We start from the raw sequence: 17,318 nt of genomic DNA on the forward strand, positions 1-17,318 counted from the left end.
AAGGGAGCGTCCCACAACGGGGGGTCAAAACTGTGGGCCTCCTGAGGCCGCAAATGCCACCACTCTTACTGGAGCATCAAGCTGAGGAAAAAGCTTGTCCATTGCAGGGTTTTATTGCTGATGAACTCAACCAGTAAGTGATTCTTGTTCACTATCAAGTCTGACTGAGTGTAAGGGATGGATGTATTTAGCTTTAAACTGAAGTTAACCAAAGCACATTAATTAAATTTGTACATGCAAATCAGATCCAGCCCTTGGGCTTCTAAAAGGCTCCAGCCTGGCCCTTACTGTTCAGAGTCTGATCACCTGTTCTATGGTAGATGCTCTTTCCATGAGTGGTAATGGATTATATCACGAAGAAGCAGAGCATTCTGGGACCAAAGGGATTTGCCGGTGCCCACAAAGGCACTGCTGCTGCTGCTGCTTCTGGGGCACAGGGCTCCCTTTCTGTAATATGTAGGGTGACCAGACAGCAAGTGTGAAAAATGGGGACAGAGGGTGGGGGGTAATAGGAGCCTACATAAGAAAACCCCCCAAATATTGGGACTGTGTCTATAAAATCGGGACATCTGGTCATCCTAGTAATATGTTACACAGTAGATATAAAGATGGAGCATCACAGTTCTCTTGGAATATTTCACCAGGAGAGAAATTACCATGTCACCAGCCAGTTAGGACACCCTCCCTCTAGGAGCAGCCCGCAGTAATTGTTACACTGGGGTTATTTATTTGTTAGCCACCAATCATTGGGAAAATACTCTTTTAAACAGTTTGTGATAAAGTTACCTCCGATTTTTTTATAATAGGCCTGATCCAAAGTCTACTGAAGTCAGTGGAAAAACTCCCTATTAGCTTCAGTGGGCTTTGGCTCAGGCCCAGCGTGCTTCCCCCACTCTGAGGTTAAATGCTGTTGACGTCAGAAGGTGCTTTTTCACAGTTCAGAGCTTGCTCCAGCAGCCTGACCCCAGACTGGCACCCAAAGTGGTACCTTACAATTTCAGTAGAGACAACCTTGAATCCGTTTATAAGCTCTTAAACGCACTTTAGGACTAAGGGGAGGTGTCCGAGACACTTATGGGCTAGAGAGAGGGGAAAATGTGCAATGGCTTAATGTCCAGTTGTGCAGGCAAGCTGACTTGAGGTAAGTTATCCTAGTATTATAGTCTATCAAACCTCTTCACGCACAGTTTGGTCTTGCCTCGAGGTGTTGGGTGTTCTAACAACGTCACTAAGTTGTTCAGTTGCCCCTGGGCTGGATTCTCATCTCAAACTAGTTTTACACTGGCTTCAATTGAGTTAACTCCTAATTTACACCTGCATAAGTAGGAGGAGAATCAGGTCCCTTGCCTTCAGAGGGCTGTAATACCAATCTGGTAAAATGGTTCTGTCCTATCTACACAGGCAAGAGCCAATTGAGTGATAACACGGCTGGGTGACTGTTAGGCCATCCCCCAACGCTGATTGCTAAGAGAAACCCTTAGATTCTGTAGACACTGGGAGCAGAACTGGGTTAGACTTGTGTTACCAAACTGTATTTCAACCCCCTAAATATGGGGATGGTTGCAGAGTTTGGTAACACAGGCTTTTACAACATAAGTGAAAGCAGAACCTAGAGCACCTTCCAGTATTTAGGTCCTATCTGCTCCATGAAAAACTACCACAATGCACCATTTGGGTACAATACAGTAGCACACAACGTGGCTTGGTCTCATTGTATAAACAGGACTCAGGTGTATTTTTATGTGTGTGACCGAATCCTACCAGTAAAATCCAAAGCTGCTGCACAATTCAGGTGTCTGGTCCTGCCCACACGAGAAGAGTGAACTGTACTTTAACATGTCAGGAACTGCCGTGCTGTAAGAGGTCTAGCAAAATTTGTAGTGTAGACAGGATTGTTATCTTCAAAGCCGTTCTAAGGAAACTTGCTAAAGATAAGCCCAGTAGTTGATCACAGAGTTCTGTAACAAACATTGGGACCATTTGTCCCCCTTTGGGGACACCTCACTGTTCACACTGAGGGGAAATCCTGAAACTCAAGCCAGCCTGAGAAATAAATCTGCCCTCTTACTCCTTCTCTAACTGCATCTGTCCTCCTCTATCGCCCTGTCTGCATGCCCAGCTCCTGGGTCAATGGTGCTGGAACTGTCTCCAGGCTATGCTAAGGACAGGGAAGCCACATGCTCCTTCACTCAGCTTTGTTGTCTTTGGTGCTACAATAAAAAATAAAAATTAAAAACAAAGTCAGCAAAACACATATAAAAACAAGCTTTAAGATATGCCAATACTTCCTGAAGAGGTAACACAATAACAAGTCCATATCTGAGGTATTTCATCTGCTCAAAAGAACCTGACTCAGGCCTGCATGATGGAAGAGACATCACAAGGGCAAAGAGTGGGAGGGCTCAGATCCACAGGCTGTGAGAACATCGCCTGGGCAGTCCTATGTGCTGCGGGAGGGGAGAGGACAGCACGGGGGCCTGTGTGTGGGGAGTGCAGCAGCAAAGAGCTCGGTCTATGAAAGAGAACCAAGGAACTAACTTTGCTGACAAAGGAGGAATGATGGCCTAAAGCAGCGCTAGCTCCACCCATTGGGAATTTACTGGGAATAGGGGGAGATTTTCTTCCCTCTCTCCACAACCAGAGGCCAATTCAACTGGGATGCACCCATGTGGAGCTGTCCCAGGTCCGGCTCTTCTGTCCCTTTTGCCCAAGTGAGCCTCATGAACGATGGCTGTTATTCGGATAATGCGGCAACATACCTGGTAAGAGCCCAACTGAGAAAAGCGTGTATTACATGAATAGACACACACACACACCCACACACACACCCGGCTCAGCAGATTGTCAGTGTCACCTCGTATCTCCTTTGGGTGACAGTGGCCTGTAGCCAACATGTCTGTGTGGGTACAGGAGGGAGAGGCTAATGAAACATACAGGAGAGGAAGCGCTGCAGGAAATCACCATTTGGTGCAAACCCAGTTCTACCGAGGGCCAAGGGGCTAGAACTAGGAGCAAAGGGATGACATCAAGCAAAAGAAATGTCAGGATGACTATCAGGACAAAGGCTTCAGTGGTGAGTTTATTTAGCCTGTCCAATGCTCCCCCAAGGGAAGCAGTGCAAGGGCCACTGCTTGGGGCATTTAAAACTAGGCTGGGCAAAGGCCTGGAAAAAACAGTAGGGTCCAGGCTTGCACTGGCCATGGGAGATGACTAGCTGGACTAAAAGGCCTTCTCCATCTCTGTGTATCAGATACAGAGGTGGGAGAGTCCTCTGTGCGCTGCCAGGACCCTAGAGAGGTAGTTGCCAAAGGAGGAAGAAGTCATGCAAGTCTCCTGTTAATCCAGCATTAGTGACTATTTGCCTTTCAGCCTAATCTAACACAAAGGAGACAGCAACAGGAGGCTGAACACAGCGGAGACAGAATGGGGGACTAGATGAGACTTGCTCGCTATCAACCTGCACGACTGCTCTGCAAGTGACCGCAAGAGGGAACAAATATAAGGGGAAAGGAGACCAAAGTCCCTCTGGGGGTAGGATTGTCAAAACACTGTGTTATGATAGGGAAGTCCACACATCTGTTGATTAGAGAACAGAAACCCTTCCCCCATCCCCATAACTATCTCCTTGCTCCTTCCATCTGCCATGATGATGTCTCAGTCATCTGCAAACCCACAGCCCCTAGAGATAATCCCTGATTGAAAAATGCCCCGTGTCCCCTTCCCTTCACCCCAACCCCCCAGCAGGAACACAGTCAAACCTGAAAAAACAATAAAAAAGGCTGGACAAACAAGCAATGCAAATGCGCCAGCACAGAAGGTTTCATCATCTGGCCACTGACCAACCGCAAAGCAGGTTCCTTGAGATGAGGTAATCTGTGCGACTCCTTCCTGGCTCGCTCTCTGCCTTGAACGGAGAGGGCAGAGCTGCCTGAAGCCAATGAGAGAGAGAGCCCGCTCCCCCATCCATCAGAGAGACCAGCTGGTTGAGGGCTCTGCGCTGGGGGTGCCCCTGGACGAGGTCGGGCTAGGGGAGCAGTGGGAGCTGCTACTGCTACTGCAGGTGCTTTGGGTGCTGGATCCTGCAATTAGATGGACGACAGGCTTCTGGGCAAACAGTACTCCTGCAGGACAGAAACGGGTTTGGAACTGGGTTACTGGGACACCAGAACAATATAGTGCTTAAGGTGAAGCAACTGGCTAGCCCAGAACTATGTACACGGCAAGAAAGGAGAAGAGTCTACCAACCCCAGAGATTTTAGAACAGCACTCAGGGAATTCTACCAGTGAGAGTTAGCCCAACCCAATCAAGCAGGTTCAGGAAGCTGCAGCAACAGTGCAACTGGAAGAAATACAGCAGGCTGTTAGGGATTTTCAAGCGAAGCATCACTAACAGCTTCAGTGCCGTTTTCAATGCACTTTCACTCCACTACAACTGAGTTCCACTGAGCTACTCCACTGGCAACACAGCACGCTGCACCCACCTAGGGAAGTGTTAAATGTGGCCTGCAGAGGGGATCACCACCCAACTGAGCAGGAGTGAGGGATGTAAAGAGAAACCGACACTCCTCAGAAGGGGGTGAAGAGAAGCTAGTCTTGTCAAAACTGCTCCTCAGCACGAGAGGAGAGAGATTCCAAAAGCTCCCCTTCACCCAGGATTGGTGGTGTCTCCTATAGCAGCAAGGGATGAAAAGTGGCCGTGGAACTACACTCAGGGTGAAGGTAGGGAGGGATGTCTTGCCAGATAGTTCTTTCTCCCATTACAGTGAAATGCTGCTTGTACAGAAGTTCTGCAATCAAAACTATTTCACTATAAGGGTGTGTCTACACTGCAATCGGGAGATGTGGTTGCAACACAGACAGACCTGAACTAGCTTTGATCTAGCTAGCTCAAACAACAATATAGTGAAAGCGTGGCTGCATGGGCTAACCCCGCCCACCCAGAACCCTGAGTATGCACTTGAGCAGCCATGGCCTCGGCTACCGTGGCTTCACTGCTAATGTTACTCAAGCTTGCTTTCAGCTCGCTAGACCCAGCCTAGCTCAGGTATGTCTACAGGTGCTGCAATCACATCTCCTGACTGAAGTGCAGATGTGCCCTCAGAGAGAGTCCCACTGTGCACAGAGATCACATCCGAAAACCGGACAAAGTGATTAGAATATCTCTTTAGACATCACACACAAAGATGGAATTGCCAAGCAGTAGCATTTAGAAGGATCTTGAATATATATTTAAAAAATCCCAATGACATAAGAAGGGGCCATCTTGACAGAATGGGGCAGAGGACGACTGTGGAAAAGCAGCTCCTGTGTCAACTCAAGGGTCTCTCAAAGTAACAAAAGTTTTGTTTTTTATGTTTGGTAAATCTATAACCGTTAAGAGTATCCTGCATTCAAACAAGAGCTGCTTTCCCCTGCTGCACCACCGCTCTAGGCAGCTGTTGCTTTCTCACCAGCATAGATTGTGCCGTTAATCTCCACAGACATGTTAATACTCCCAACGCCGCTGGGTGACAAGTGCAATGCTGCTGCTGCTGCCGCCGTGGCATCTGGTTTATCTTCTGTGGGGGAAAGGACAGTTGAGTTAGGTTGTGCTGGATCTCCACTGCACTGCCCATGGACAATCTAGTACTTAGAGGGTCCTTCTTTCACCTCCCCTTTGCAGTGAAAATGGAACCAAGCCCTCCCCTCCCCCCAGTCCCACTACTCTGACTCATGAACTGGTGGCCTGCTTTGGGGGTGGGGGAAGGACTCTGAAGTTTGGAAATACATCGCTCCTGCTTGCAGGCCATGAAGTACACTGGACAGTGTATAATCAGCTTCTATTAAATGATGGGACTTAGGATTTAAATAAAAGCAAAATGCAGGCAAGTGTTATGTAAGATTCCCTTGTACAGCTCTGTCAGTACACCCCCTCATGCCCAGAGTAGCAAGTCAGAGGGTGCTGAATGGAGAAAAAGTCTTTTGTAAATGTGCAGAACTGTTTGACATTTGACAATACTGAACTTGTTTCGCTTGTGACCACTGCCAGATTCAAACCCTGGCTCTTCAGAGGTAACTGGTTAGAAGCCCACTGAATATTTGATACACGGATAACATGTAGCTTTATTCAGCCTCATTCTGAAACCTCCACTGCTCTCTTGGCTCTAGCCTGAGCATCTACACTGCAGTCGTATAGCCCCGCAGCTCAAGCCTGAAACAGCTTGCACAGGCCAACTGTGGGTGTGTGCCACTGTTTTATTGCAGTGTAGACGTACCCTCAGTTAGCAAAGGCTAGGCTGCAGTACCGCTGCCAGCCAGTGGAGGGAGCAAAATCTTCTGAAATACCAGACTCATGAGAGGAATAAGAAACAGGTCACCTTTACGAACATGCGAAACCTCCTCCTCCCTTGATGAACATATTTGGGGACCCCTTTTTAAGCTGCTGCACTGGGAACTAGATACACTACAATTCTGTGATATCTGTGGAAAAAGACATGCCATTGTTCCCCTGTCACCCTGCTTTGTGGGACATTCGCTGGCCGTAAAATCTGGCTCAGAGTTTGGGAAGCAGCAGCATCACATTGCAATGACCTCTCACAATGAGGTGCTGGCTTTGGTGCAGCATGTAAATGCCAAGTAAGGACAGAAGAGGTTTTCCTGCAGCTGAAATGTACAAGATTTCACACTGAAATCTTCTATGTAAATCTTACACATTTTTCCAATTCCCATCTGATGTTGCATTCCTTCTGGGATATCATGGCTGCTGTCCCAGCGAGGAATGCTATTGGCATAACTAGCATTTAACCCAAGAATGTTTATTAAGATAATAGTAACAATCCCTAGCTCTTCTATAATGTTTTTCATTAGTAGATTTCAAATCACTTTACAAAGGAGGTCAGTATCATTATTTCCATTTTACAGATGGGGAAACCTGAGGCAAAGAAAGGGAAAGTGAATTTGTCCAAGGTCACCCAGTGGCAGAGCCAGGAAAAGAACCCGTGTCCCTTGAGTCCTGTCCAGTGGTCTATCTACTAGGCCACATTGCCTCCATCAGTGTGTTTTTAGGTTTAGAGGCTACAACTGCATCTTAATGCCAGAAGCAGTGAGAGGAGAGATAAGGGAAGGACATTAGCAAAGTGGAGGGGATTTAAGACATGCCACAAAGTTTGCCTTTCCTCTCACACACTATTCTTTTTTAAGGAAGTATAAGTGTGAAATTTAAGTAGGTCCATAGTCTTAGGGAAGCAAAATCTTGGTCCAACTGAAGCTAGTGACAACGTTTCCATCAGCTTCAGTGGGACCAAGATCTGACCCTATGCCATGTGTATTTTTCTCAACCAGAGCGTCACACTGCAGCACTGCTCCTGTTGAGTAAAGTGCAATGGCCTCCAGAACAACTCTTTCCCTTCCCCCACTCAATGTCAAACCTTTGAGGCCTAGGGCTTGTCTACATCAGAAAGTTGCAGCGCTGGTGAGGGAGTTACAGCGCTGCAACTTAGGAGGTGTACACATCTGCAGGGCACCACCAGCGCTGCAACTCCCTGTTTGCAGCGCTGGCCGTACTCCCGTTTTGTCTCGGGTGTAGAGGATCCAGCGCTGGTAATCAAGTATAGACACTTACCAGCGCTTTTCTTGACCTCCGTGGAATAAGCAGGTATCCCAGCATACCTTAGGAAGCCTCTGGTAATCAAGCTGGTCTCCTTCCCCGGCTTGCTTTCGCGTTCCCTGAACCCCGAGCAAGCAGGTCTCCTTCCCTGAGGTTTGCTGGGTGGTTCCGGGAACGCGAGAGCAAACCGCGGCGAAGCTGGTCTCCTTTCCCGGTTTGCTCTCTCGTTCCCCGAACCCCCGAGCAAGCAGGTCTCCTTCCCTGCGGTTTGCAGGGTGGTTCGGGGAACGCGAGAGCAAACCGCGGCGAAGCTGGTCTCCTTCCCTGGTTTGCTCTCGCGTTCCCCGAACCCCGAGCAAGCAGGTCTCCTTCCCTGCGGTTTGCAGGGTGGTTCCGGGAACGCGAGAGCAAACCGCGGCGAAGCTGGTCTCCTTTCCCGGTTTGCTCTCGCGTTCTCCGAGCAAGCAGGTCTCCTTCCCTGCGGTTTGCAGAGTGGTTCGGGGAACGCGAGAGCAAACCGCGGCGAAGCTGGTCTCCTTCCCTGGTTTGCTCTCGCGTTCCCCGAACAAGCAGGTCTCCTTCCCTGCGGTTTGCAGGGAGGTTCGGGGAACGCGAGAGCAAACCGCGGCGAAGCTGGTCTCCTTCCCTGGTTTGCTCTCGCGTTCCCCGAACAAGCAGGTCTCCTTCCCTGCGGTTTGCAGGGTGGTTCGGGGAACACGAGAGCAAACCGCGGCGAAGCTGGTCTCCTTTCCCGGTTTGCTCTCTCGTTCCCCGAATCTCCGAGCAAGCAGGTCTCCTTCCCTGCGGTTTGCTCTCTCGTTCCCCGAACCACCCTGCAAACCGCAGGGAAGGAGACCTGCTTGCTCGGGGGTTCGGGGAACGAGAGAGCAAACCGCAGGGAAGGAGACCTGCTTGCTCGGGGATTCGGGGAACGAGAGAGCAAACCGGGAAAGGAGACCAGCTTCGCCGCGGTTTGCTCTCGCGTTCCCCGAACCACCCTGCAAACCGCAGGGAAGGAGACCTGCTTGTTCGGGGAACGCGAGAGCAAACCAGGGAAGGAGACCAGCTTCGCCGCGGTTTGCTCTCGCGTTCCCCGAACCTCCCTGCAAACCGCAGGGAAGGAGACCTGCTTGTTCGGGGAACGCGAGAGCAAACCAGGGAAGGAGACCAGCTTCGCCGCGGTTTGCTCTCGCGTTCCCCGAACCACTCTGCAAACCGCAGGGAAGGAGACCTGCTTGCTCGGAGAACGCGAGAGCAAACCGGGAAAGGAGACCAGCTTCGCCGCGGTTTGCTCTCGCGTTCCCCGAACCACCCTGCAAACCGCAGGGAAGGAGACCTGCTTGGTCTCCTTCCCTGCGGTTTGCAGGGTGGTTCGGGGAACGCGAGAGCAAACCGCGGCAAAGCTGGTCTCCTTTCCCGGTTTGGTCTCGCGTTCTCCGAACCCCCCTTGAAGCCGCCCAACAGCGCTGCAGTGTGGCCACATCTAACACCACTTGCAGCGCTGGTTGCTGTAAGTGTGGCCACTCTGCAGCGCTGGCCCTATACAGCTGTACTAATACAGCTGTAACAACCAGCGCTGCAAAATTTTAGATGTAGACATGGCCCTAGTGTCTGCCTCTGAAGGTGCAATAAGATGGGATTTGAGCTCTTTAATTTAAATGGATCAAAACGTTTGAAGAAGAGAAAACAGCTGTTGGACTGAAATCTTCTGAGACTCTGCTGGCTACATTCCCCATCTAACGGCAGCCCCCAGGGCAGATAGGTGGAAGTGCTGTGCTGTTTAATCAGCTTTGGAAGTCACAATAAAATTACATTGATTCTGACAATTGACCTTTAAGGATGGAATCTCCACTTACCCAGTATTTTCAGTGGCAGTTTCCCCTGGCCATGAGTGCTGCTTACACTCAAACCTCTAACTCAGCCTTCAGGGGCCTGGATGCTATGATTTGGGGCAGTCACCTCCCACTAGAATGCCAGGGGCTTTTCCCTAGAGGCTGGGAGCAGGGCAGTGGCACAGTAATCTATACTAAGGAGAAGCAGGTCCTTTCTCCTTGGAAGCAGTTACTGGCAATAACATCACTAGCCCCAACCTTATCTGAGATGTCACGTGAGCCTTTTAAAAAAAACAACAGACTTAATGCTGGATAATAAGTAGGGCCCTCAAGCAAACAAATGCAGATCTCCATCCAGCTTACTCCCCACCTATGACCTGGGTTTCCTGCACACTGTATACCCATGACATCCTAGATGCCTTCTACAATCTGTATATGAAAAAGCTGTTGCCTCTAGTGACAGGGAAGCTAGGAGGTGATGCCATACACCTTAGTCTCCAAGCCAGGAGCAGCAAAGGGAAGTTAGGGATTTCATGCCCTGCTGCAGCACATTGGCACTAGGATCAGAATAGACCAGGGCAAGGTACTTTGGCTGATGGGCTGGGTGGGCGCACCCAAAAGAGTGGGACAAGTTGCAGAAGTGCAAGTGTGCCACTGCCTAAAGTCCTGCATCGGGGTGAAGCCCACATACCCAGGGTTTAAAGAAAGACTTCCCCTCTTTGGGGAGCTCACTCCAGCATACAAAACCCCCTCATTTAGCATGGGAGCCTCCTCACCCCTGCCATTGATTTTGATCTTCATGGGGATCTGCCGCGCCATGCTGAACAGGTTGCGCTGAAGTGCCTGCTGGACAAGCCGCTGCTCCTCCTCTGTCATCCGCGAGAGTTTCTTCTCCGGCGGCTCTCCAGCCTCCAGCCTCTCCCTCAGCTGTTCCAGAGTGGCTGTTCTTGCTGCTACAGTTGCCTGCTGGTTAGCCAAGGATACTGGCATGGCAATGCGATTTGGCATGGACACAGTCAGGGGGATGCCATCGCCTAGAAAAGCAGTCAGTCAGTCAAGCTCTGCACAGAGCTTCCCAGTGTAAGCAGTCAGCTTTTAAAACCCAGTGTGGAAGGGGGACAATGCTGCTCTGAGGAACCAATCACTACTAGTCCATTTCATGGCAGCCCGTGGCCTGTTCCCACTGTACAAGGCCATTTCTACCAACATCAGGTCGCACTTCCAGGGCACTGAAATCCACCCCCCACTCCCAAATGGAACTGCTGCTCTTCAAACAGAATCGCCTTCTTTGCTCTTTTTGCTGTAGCAATCTCAACTCCACTTTGGTGTAGTCTGGCTGGCCTAGATCCTCAAAGGTATTTAGGCTCCTAATAGCCACTGAAACCAATGAACATCAGGATCCTGGATCCTTTGAGGAGCTGGGCCTCTGAAATGCCTTCAGAGACTGGCACTAAAGTGAGCAGATGAGACACCCCCTCCCCTTTCTTTTTTCCTCTGAAATTTACCAGGATATTGCCGATGTGCCCCGAAGGTGGGGTGGCTGCTTATTTTCACAGCCTCTTATAGCATCACTCCCACTTCCTAACAGGACTTAGCACTTCTATCACAGTTTTCACCTTCACACAACTAACAAAGATTAGTTAATTAATCCCCACCACACTGCTGGGAATTACCCATCATTTTACAGATGGAGAACTAGGGATGCAGACAGGAAGTCAGAGCTGCAGCTGGGCCTAGAGCCCCAGTAACTCCTAGTTGATCCCAGTCCTCATTCCTCTATCCTTCCCTCTCTCATCCTGCTCTGCTGTCCTGGGTGATTAATCAGTATCAATGACAATGTTGTCACTACTGACCCAGCGCACACATAAACTGGTTAACCTGGAGCTTGACGGCTCTATATCCCTGAGCCATCCAAGTCCTCTCACTGTCCCCAAACTTTCTTTGACCCAAGTTTGGCCAGACATTGAAACTGAATTTCACCCACTGCCTATTCCCCCCACAGACATTCTCTGTCCTGCACGGAGATAAACAGCAGACCTTTCCTGAGAGCTGCCACTGGAGAGAGACGAGAGTTGCTGGTTCCACTGCCTGGGGCCAGGCCAATGATCGGGAAGCGAATCTTTGGAGGAGACAGGAGGGAAGGAGGCCCCGTGGCAGTGGGTGAATAACTGAACAAGGAGGAGCTGTAGCTGGGCCGTCGGCCTTCCCGCCTGTTGCCGTCGATCGCAGCCTGCAGTTCGGCAGGAGAGCTTAGGGACTTCTTCTCACATTCGTAGGCATATAAGTATTTCATATACCTGTGGGAAACACATGGAGAGGGGAGATCAAAGCAAGTGTACTCAGCAGCATCTGAAAAAAGTAGATTATGGGAATTCTCATGGTACTAAGCATTGCTCAGGTGTGCCTGCACGACTGGGCCCTTTGAAGACCTAACTCTGCTAACCAATACTCATTTTTGCTTTGTGGTCTTTTGCTTAGTGTACAGCCAGCTGTGTAGTTCGGGTGTCAGGAGCTGTTTTCGTACAGATGACTTCCATGGACTCATAGTCAGCCTTTGCAGAGGACAACACCATACTACACGATGCTACATGTGTAACACTAAGGAAATAGAAAGAAAGCATGTGACATAACATTGTCTTTAAGAAATTATACATGGTCATACAATTAAAGACCATAATTTGAATGTTTATGCACAAGGGGAAGAGTTAAGGGATCAACTGTAACTTTCAAATTGCTTGACAGGTACAACCATAATGTTCTCCTTGGTTTGCCCCCCTCTCTTGGAATTTCTTAGGTGGGTTCTGGGGGTTTATTCTAAATAAATTATGTAGAAAAGAAAAATAAAACAGAGCAGGCACCTCACTCTCTGAGAGAGTAAAGCTCTTCTGATTGTAAGAAAATTGACATAAGCAATGTGAATTCCCTTATCTGAACTTATGTGGCTAGATCACTGGTGCACCCTTGTCCCAAGCAACTGAGGAGGGAGATGCTTTCCTGAATGCCTTAGGGAGGTTCACAGGAGAAATTCTACTTTCTCTGAGCCCAAAGAACTGCCAAGCTCCCAAGGTGCATCAGAGTAGGGCTCCCACCTAGGGCCCTGATCTAGTGCACATTAGACGTCCGCAGTCCTTTTGCGCCTTCAAGGCTCAGAAGGATAGGGGCCAAAGCTGACATGCAGCCCTTGCTGGAAACTAGTTTATTATGGTATCATCCTGGGACTCTAGTCACAGACCTAGTTAGAGATTTAAGGGATGACTTGATTACAGTCTCTAAATACCTACACTGGGAACAAATATTTACCAGCAGGCTCTTCAGTCTAGCAGAACACAATCTAATGGCTGGGAGATGAAGCTGCACAAATTCAGGAAATAAGATGTACTTTTTTAGCAGCGAGAGTCATTAACCATTGGAACAACTTACCAAAGGCTGTGGTGGATTCTCCATCACTGACAATTTTAAAATCACGACCTAAAACCTCAGCTCTAGGAATTATTTGGGGCAGTTCTCCGGTCTGTGTTATATAGGGGGTCAGACCAGACAATTACAGTGATCCCTTCTGGCCCTGGAATCTATGAATCAGGACCTGCTATGCAAAACACTGGACAAATGCACCTCCAGTATATTTTTCACTATGCTCCTAAATTAGCTGCACGGGATCCAGCAGCACCATCTTTCTCTGTGTGCTTTATGAACATCGTGAAAAATCCCATATTAACTGTATTACACATGCGCTTTTTAAACCTGGGCACAACTAAATTTGACTGAACATTCACAAATACTTATCCTTACTGAGAACTGTTTTCATGCCACATTTCAACTTTCTATCCCCAGCTGTTTTGACTGTTTGAAAAAACATAATACCCCCCCCCCCCAACTCTCCTTGTATTCAAAAGAGGCTGAATGCTTTTTGTCCAAGCTTTTAAAAAGAAAAAGAAAAAAAAAAAAAAGATTCACTTTGGGAAGAGGCCACGCCTTGAAAACTGTAGTGAGAAGGCACATTCCAAGAACTCCCCAAGCTATGGAGAGGCAATTTAGAATGAAAAGAGGTTCATAATCTCCTGCTCCAGTGATAAGACCACCACACAGCTCTTATACAGCAGTTTTCATGAGTAGATCTCAAAGCACTCTCCAAATAAGGTCAGTATCATTATTTTCAATTTACAGATGGGGATTTTCTTTTTTTTTTTACTCTTCTACAGAACCTTTTCCAAGGCTCTCAAAGCACTTTAGGAACATTAGTGAAATATGTGAGTATCTCCATTTTACAGAATGAGAAACTGAGGGATGAACGGGTCACTCCAAGGTCACATAATGAGTTAGGGACAGAGCTGGGAATCCCCGGAGTCCTGATTCCCAGTGCTCTGCTCTAGTCAATGGACCACACTGCCTCGGAACCTGAACAAAAATTTTAGGAGGCACCTCTGCTTTCATTTTGCCAGTTCTATTCCTCTCTCCCTAGGTTTATTGCTAACATATCTAATCTATATTAAGTGTTTATGGGGCAGGAAGCAATTACCACAGTATCTAGGTGCTAAAACACACATTGAAAACTCAGAAGACTATTTGATGATTATTATTATTGATGATATTTATTACAGTAATATCTTAGGCCAACCATGAATGGGCCCTCATTGTGCTAGGCACTGCACAAACACAAAGCAGTAGATGCTCCGTGCCCTATAGCTTACCATCTACACAGACCAGACACAGGGTTGGGAAAGGGGTAACCATGTGATTGCAACAAATGGTATGGTAGTTCCACGATTACTAGTTTTGGAGGGGTGGGGGTTGACTTTAGCTTAGCTGAAGAGAAAGACAAGTGAAGAGAGAGGGATCACTGAAGAGAAAGAGGGTGACAGGGCAGAGCAGGAGGAAGGAAGGTAAGAGGGGTGCATGTGGAGCGAAGCTGAGGTGAAAAGACTGTGAGGAACAAGAAGGAGGAAAGTTGAAACAAACAGCCAATCAGGTCCATTCTTGCCATAGTAGGGGGCAGTTTGCTTATTTCTTTCCCCTCATTCCCCCTCTTGACTCTTCCCCCCTCCCCACTTCCTCCTGTTTTGTGCTCCCAGGAGGAGGGCTCTATACTTACTGGGTCCGAAGTGTAAACGCTGCACTGGTGATGGAGGTGGGCAGGTTAAGGCCTTTGGTGATCTCCCGCCATATTTTCTTGTTTATGATTTCCACCAGCCCTCCCTTCTCAGTCACCAGTTTGTAGAGCATATAGAGATCCAGGATCTGCTTCGCCATGATGGGGATCCGATTGATGGGAGTTCCTGCAATATCACAACAGGACAGCAAATGGAGACAGAAAATGAGGACAAGAAAACAGTCAGGCAGGTTGGAGCTATTGATCTTCCTGTTAATGAGAAATGAAGGCAATCTTGTTTGTAACCTGACCAGAACGTGCTCTGTAGGCAAGAAAATGAGAGCGTCTTAGCTACACACCAAGTCCTGTTCATGGAAAATCCTTTCCTGCAGGCAAAAGCAATTACTAGACAAATAAAAATATGTGGCTAGGCAGCAACTTGTGGAATAGGCAAACTCAGGGGAGGGGAAGAAATAGGGGGCTTTTAAATTCAGGACAGGAGATGTGAAAGACAGAGGAGCAGCACTATGTGAGCTTCCCAGTGCACTACTAGACACAATTTGTTTCATTCATGCTCATGAGGGAACTGAAGAACCCATGAAACTGCTCCTGGCAAAGAACAAGACCTGCTTATGCATCAGGATTCTCTGAGTGGTTGTCAAAATGTTCTTTTCTTCTTTTATATTTTCTGTACTTAATATGAGAGAGCAGAGATGGAAGGGAATGACGATATTTTGGCTCAGATATACTCTCCCCCCTGTCCACACACCTCTTTTGCAATTGCTTCTGCTCATGCTCTTAGTACAACAATTTTGTTCTTATTCCTGTTTCCCCTCCCTTGAGTGATTCTAACCCCCTTCTCCCATTTTAAGCTCTTCTCTCTTATTCCTTATTTGGTGCTGACACTCTCCTTGGCAGAGGGAAGCCAGATTACAGCTGCCTCCAGAATCCATCAGAACTGTTCCTGCATAAGCCAGAGAGGGTCAGTGGATGATCCCTCCCTCCAACGGGCAGGATACTCTTGCCACACTGCTTCTAGCCCCCTCTCCCCCGTACAAGCATGGGGAAACTGAATTCTGACACTCTGTGTTACTATGTCACTGCTGCCCCCTCTCCTTTCTGAGGGGGAGAGGGGTGGTTAGGGAGCGAGAGGGGTTTGGATGCTTACTCCAGCACTCTTTGTCTCCTTCACCTCCAAACACAATTTGGCTCTTTTATGCATTATGAGCACATTTGCAAATATTAAGTCCCCCCACACTTTGTGTTTAAAGAGACATTGTTGCCCAGTTGATTTAGTCTCAACATCTAGGCTTCCTAAAATTAAGTTTAACAGAAATTGAAGATCAACTGAAATCTGATTTTTTTTTTAAATTCCATTTAAATGGGTTTTCTGGGTGACATTGCAGACCTTCCCTTGCTGCATTTGCAACCCAAATACAGTAGCAAGAAATTAGTGCATGAGAGCCAGAAAGTGAAACTAACTAATCCATTTTCATTGTCCAGACTGAGCAAACAAACAATCAGCATACAGAGTGAAATGTACATTAGATTTCAGACCTGGCTATGTCTTTCCTGCAGTCTGACACTGAGTTGGGAAATCAGGAATTAATCTTACTTCAGCTTTATATGATCGAGCATGACCACACTGCAGATGATCAGCAGCCTAGCTCCACATGTCTCCTGTAAAGCCACACACCTGCACAAGTACAGTGTATCCAGTCGTGAGAGGCACATAGATATCGGAGTGTATATCCCATAGAGCACAGTCCCACAACTCACTGCCCCACTCAAGGCTTCCTTTTGCAGGGTGCTGTGGGACAAACATCTGTTCAGTTTCAGTAAACTCACAGGTTAACACAGGTATGAAAATCTGATTTTTAACCTGCCAGTGCCCCCTTCCCAGAACTGAAAAGTAAGAAGCTGGGATTTCAAAGTTGAAAGTAATGAAATCTAGCCAACAAGAAAGAAAAATGTAGGCGTGGCAAATATTTCATTACATACGAAATGCCATGCTGGATCAAAGCAATGGTCCAGCTAATTGCATTGTCCTGTCTAGGACAGAAGTCAGTATCAAAATCTTTACAGGAAGGCATAAGAAACCCAGTAATGGACAACTGTGAAATAATTAGCCCACAGGGAGATTTCTTCCAACATCCAACAGTGCCATATGGTATATACCATAGAGGAAAAGACTTTATAGCCCTTATAAATGGTTTTTATTCTGCTTTGCATAACAGAGTCCATCTAAACTCTGCTCACATTCTCAGTGCCCTAAGCATGTGATCCTTTTTTAGAATCCTGTCATGCTTTTCCCCCTCAATACCTGCTGACACTGAGTTTCACCAGTTAATTATATGCTATATAACACATCCTTTTGTTAGTTTTAAACTTGCTACCTTTCAGTTGTACCAATTTGTCTCCTTGTTCTTGTATTATGGGAAAAGGTAAATTGGAACCCTGGGCTGACCATTCACTACCCTGTATACATCAATCATATTCCCATTTATTTGTCTTCTATTAGTCACTCTTGCAGCAGGGGAGGCACCTGTAAAACAGTAATGCCAGACCTGTTATCTATCAGTGGTATCTCATCGGCCGCTTTCATTTTGCATCCTATAGTTCCCTTCAGGTCCAAGACTAGAATCATTCCCAAAAAATGGAAATATGTTTGGTTCCCATTCACCCTAACTAGCCAGCCAGAGTTTAAACCAAGTGCTGGTCTACACTTGAAAGTTGTGACAGTATAAATGCATTGGTTAGGGTGTGATTTTTTTTTTTATTTTTTATCTTTTTAATAGTATAGTTCCACCAGTAC

At 47.6% G+C, this 17,318-nt stretch overlaps 1 protein-coding gene across 2 annotated transcripts in view; it reads right to left on the minus strand.

Moving 5' to 3' along the window:
* Positions 1–508: 508 nt before the first annotated feature.
* ARID3B (AT-rich interaction domain 3B) overlaps positions 509–17,318 on the minus strand; it is a 46,913-nt gene continuing 30,103 nt past the window's right edge. Inside the window, exons 5-10 of one of the 2 annotated variants that reach the window (XR_004002462.1) lie at positions 14,507–14,690; positions 11,455–11,714; positions 10,194–10,451; positions 5,451–5,558; positions 3,840–4,121; positions 509–2,210 (exon numbers count right to left, since the gene is read on the minus strand). Coding sequence is in view for 1 of the 2 variants with exons in the window: in XM_030579015.1 (XP_030434875.1) it covers positions 3,967–4,121; positions 5,451–5,558; positions 10,194–10,451; positions 11,455–11,714; positions 14,507–14,690 (965 nt within the window). In the remaining variant the exon portion in view is untranslated. Of the gene's footprint in view, positions 4,122–5,450; positions 5,559–10,193; positions 10,452–11,454; positions 11,715–14,506; positions 14,691–17,318 lie in introns of both variants that reach the window. The other variant, XM_030579015.1, reaches the window with a different exon arrangement.

The sequence above is a fragment of the Gopherus evgoodei genome, chromosome 10, assembly GCF_007399415.2.
Source record: "Gopherus evgoodei ecotype Sinaloan lineage chromosome 10, rGopEvg1_v1.p, whole genome shotgun sequence".
NCBI classification, from domain to species: Eukaryota; Metazoa; Chordata; order Testudines; family Testudinidae; genus Gopherus; species Gopherus evgoodei.